Source organism: Sparus aurata, chromosome 21, assembly GCF_900880675.1.
Source record: "Sparus aurata chromosome 21, fSpaAur1.1, whole genome shotgun sequence".
Classification (NCBI taxonomy): Eukaryota; Metazoa; Chordata; class Actinopteri; order Spariformes; family Sparidae; genus Sparus; species Sparus aurata.
Window position 1 is genome coordinate 21,400,918 of NC_044207.1, and position 1,867 is coordinate 21,402,784.

General features: G+C 43.8%; 1 protein-coding gene across 1 annotated transcript; it reads left to right on the plus strand.

The window, feature by feature from the left end:
• Window positions 1–10: 10 nt before the first annotated feature.
• Window positions 11–1,865, plus strand: LOC115572793 (chymotrypsin-like elastase family member 3B). The gene is made up of 7 exons (XM_030403242.1): window positions 11–67; window positions 181–352; window positions 565–690; window positions 859–995; window positions 1,334–1,476; window positions 1,560–1,712; window positions 1,797–1,865. Exons 1-7 carry the CDS (start codon window positions 28–30, stop codon window positions 1,812–1,814), a joined length of 789 nt encoding a protein of 262 aa, XP_030259102.1. The 5' UTR covers window positions 11–27; the 3' UTR covers window positions 1,815–1,865.
• Window positions 1,866–1,867: the final 2 nt, after the last annotated feature.

The following is a 1,867-nucleotide window of genomic DNA, read 5'->3' on the forward strand; positions in this document are numbered from 1 at the left end:
GTGCCAGCTCCTCTGGATGAATAAGAGATGGAGCTGATACTTGTCCTCCTCCTGGTTGTAACAGCTGGTGAGTTCCCATTAAATGCACTTGTTTATGAGTGATATGAGTGAATCTTATATTCCACGAGAGAGAAAATCACATATATATTCACATGGTTCTGTCTCTCACTGGGTTTAAAGTGTCTGGGTGTGGCGTACCCACCTACCAGCCCAACACTGGCCGTGTGGTGAACGGTGAAGAAGCCCGCCCTTACAGCTGGCCGTGGCAGATTTCTCTGGAGTCTTTCTTCCCCACCTGTGGAGGAACATTGATTGCTCCAAACTGGGTCTTGACTGCTGCACACTGCATCACGTGAGGGAAAATGTATTGGTTGCGTTTACATCTTGGAGAAACAGATGTTTTAAAATCAATGGCATGTGGGGTTCCTTTATGTATATGTTTTTTTTCTTGCAACGGTTACTTTAAATGTCAGTTAGGGAAAGAGTGATCCAGGGTGCAGGTTCCCACACCACTGCCTAAAATCCTTCTGTAAAATACTAAACTCCTCCCCCCACCCAATCCAGATTCCACACGTACAGGGTGGTTCTTGCTGAACATGACATGAACAAAGAGGAAGGACCTGAACAATTTATTATGGTCTCAAAAATGTTCATTCACCCCAAATGGAACGACAACTGTGTGTCTTGTGGGTAGGTTACCATCCCTTCTCAACATAACTCCAGGTCTGTGCTGTATTATTCAGAAACACAGTAATTATGCCATTAAAAACAGCCACTATATACCCCGAGAGAACAGCAACTGATTAAATAGAGAGTGTGTGAGTGTAAATAAATACATCTTCTGTTTTCATTATATAGCAATGACATTGCCCTGCTCAAGCTGGAGAAAAGTGCTGCTATCAGTGACAAAGTCCAGCTGGCTTGCCTGCCAGAGCACGGTGCGACGCTCGCCCACAACCAGCCGTGCTACGTCACAGGCTGGGGTCGTCTCTACTGTAAGACCTGCCGCCAAGTCCACAAACAAAATTCATGTTTTTTTTCTTTTCCCCACTTTAATTAACACATTTTTTTTCTCCACTTTAGCTTTTGTATTTTAAATGTCACTTTTTTCAATATTATAAACTTTTAATTGCACTTCTTTTAATTTTCAACTCTATCTGGACATTTTTTTAACTGAGTTTATGAACACAGCCACATACATAGCTGAACAATCACGAGGCTTGTGGTTACTTTAAATAATTAACCCATGGCACTCTCACCACTGAGTGTACCGCTGTGTAAATAATGATTTGAATGCATCCAGTATTTTTCAATTATGTTACTTTCTCTATAGCTGGTGGTCCTCAGGCAACTACGCTACAGCAGGCCCTACTTCCTGTGGTGGATCACAGTGTCTGTAGTCAAAGTGACTGGTGGGGCAGCTCAGCAAAGACAACCATGGTCTGTGCAGGTGGAGAGAGCAAGTCAGCGTGCCACGTGAGGAACAACCACGCAGCTCCATTCTTCGCTTGAAGCATAAAACATTTTATTTTGCTCTAATGTCTGCCATTATCTTCCAGGGCGACTCCGGAGGCCCTCTGAACTGTAAGGGCAGAGATGGTAGGTGGTACGTACAGGGAGTGACTAGTTTTGTTGATGGACGAGGCTGTAACACCCCTCAGAGGCCAACGGTCTTTACCCGTGTGGCCACTTTCATCTCCTGGATCAGTGAGGTGAGGAGAGCCACGTGAACTGCCATAATCCCTTTACAGGAAAAGTGTAATGTTCAAACATAACTCTGTGTTATTTCCCTTCAGACAATGGCCAAAAACTGAAGAAGTTTCAACGACACATGAAGTGACTGAACAATAAACTGTATAATGAAACA

Excerpts from the sequence above, each read along its gene's own strand:
- LOC115572793 (XM_030403242.1), top strand. The coding sequence starts at position 28 with ATGGAGCTGATACTTGTCCTCCTCCTGGTTGTAACAGCTG. Across the intron at positions 691-858 it reads GACAACTGTGTGTCTTGTGG|CAATGACATTGCCCTGCTCA; the intron begins GTAGGTTACCAT and ends TTCATTATATAG. Across the intron at positions 1,477-1,559 it reads AGAGCAAGTCAGCGTGCCAC|GGCGACTCCGGAGGCCCTCT; the intron begins GTGAGGAACAAC and ends ATTATCTTCCAG.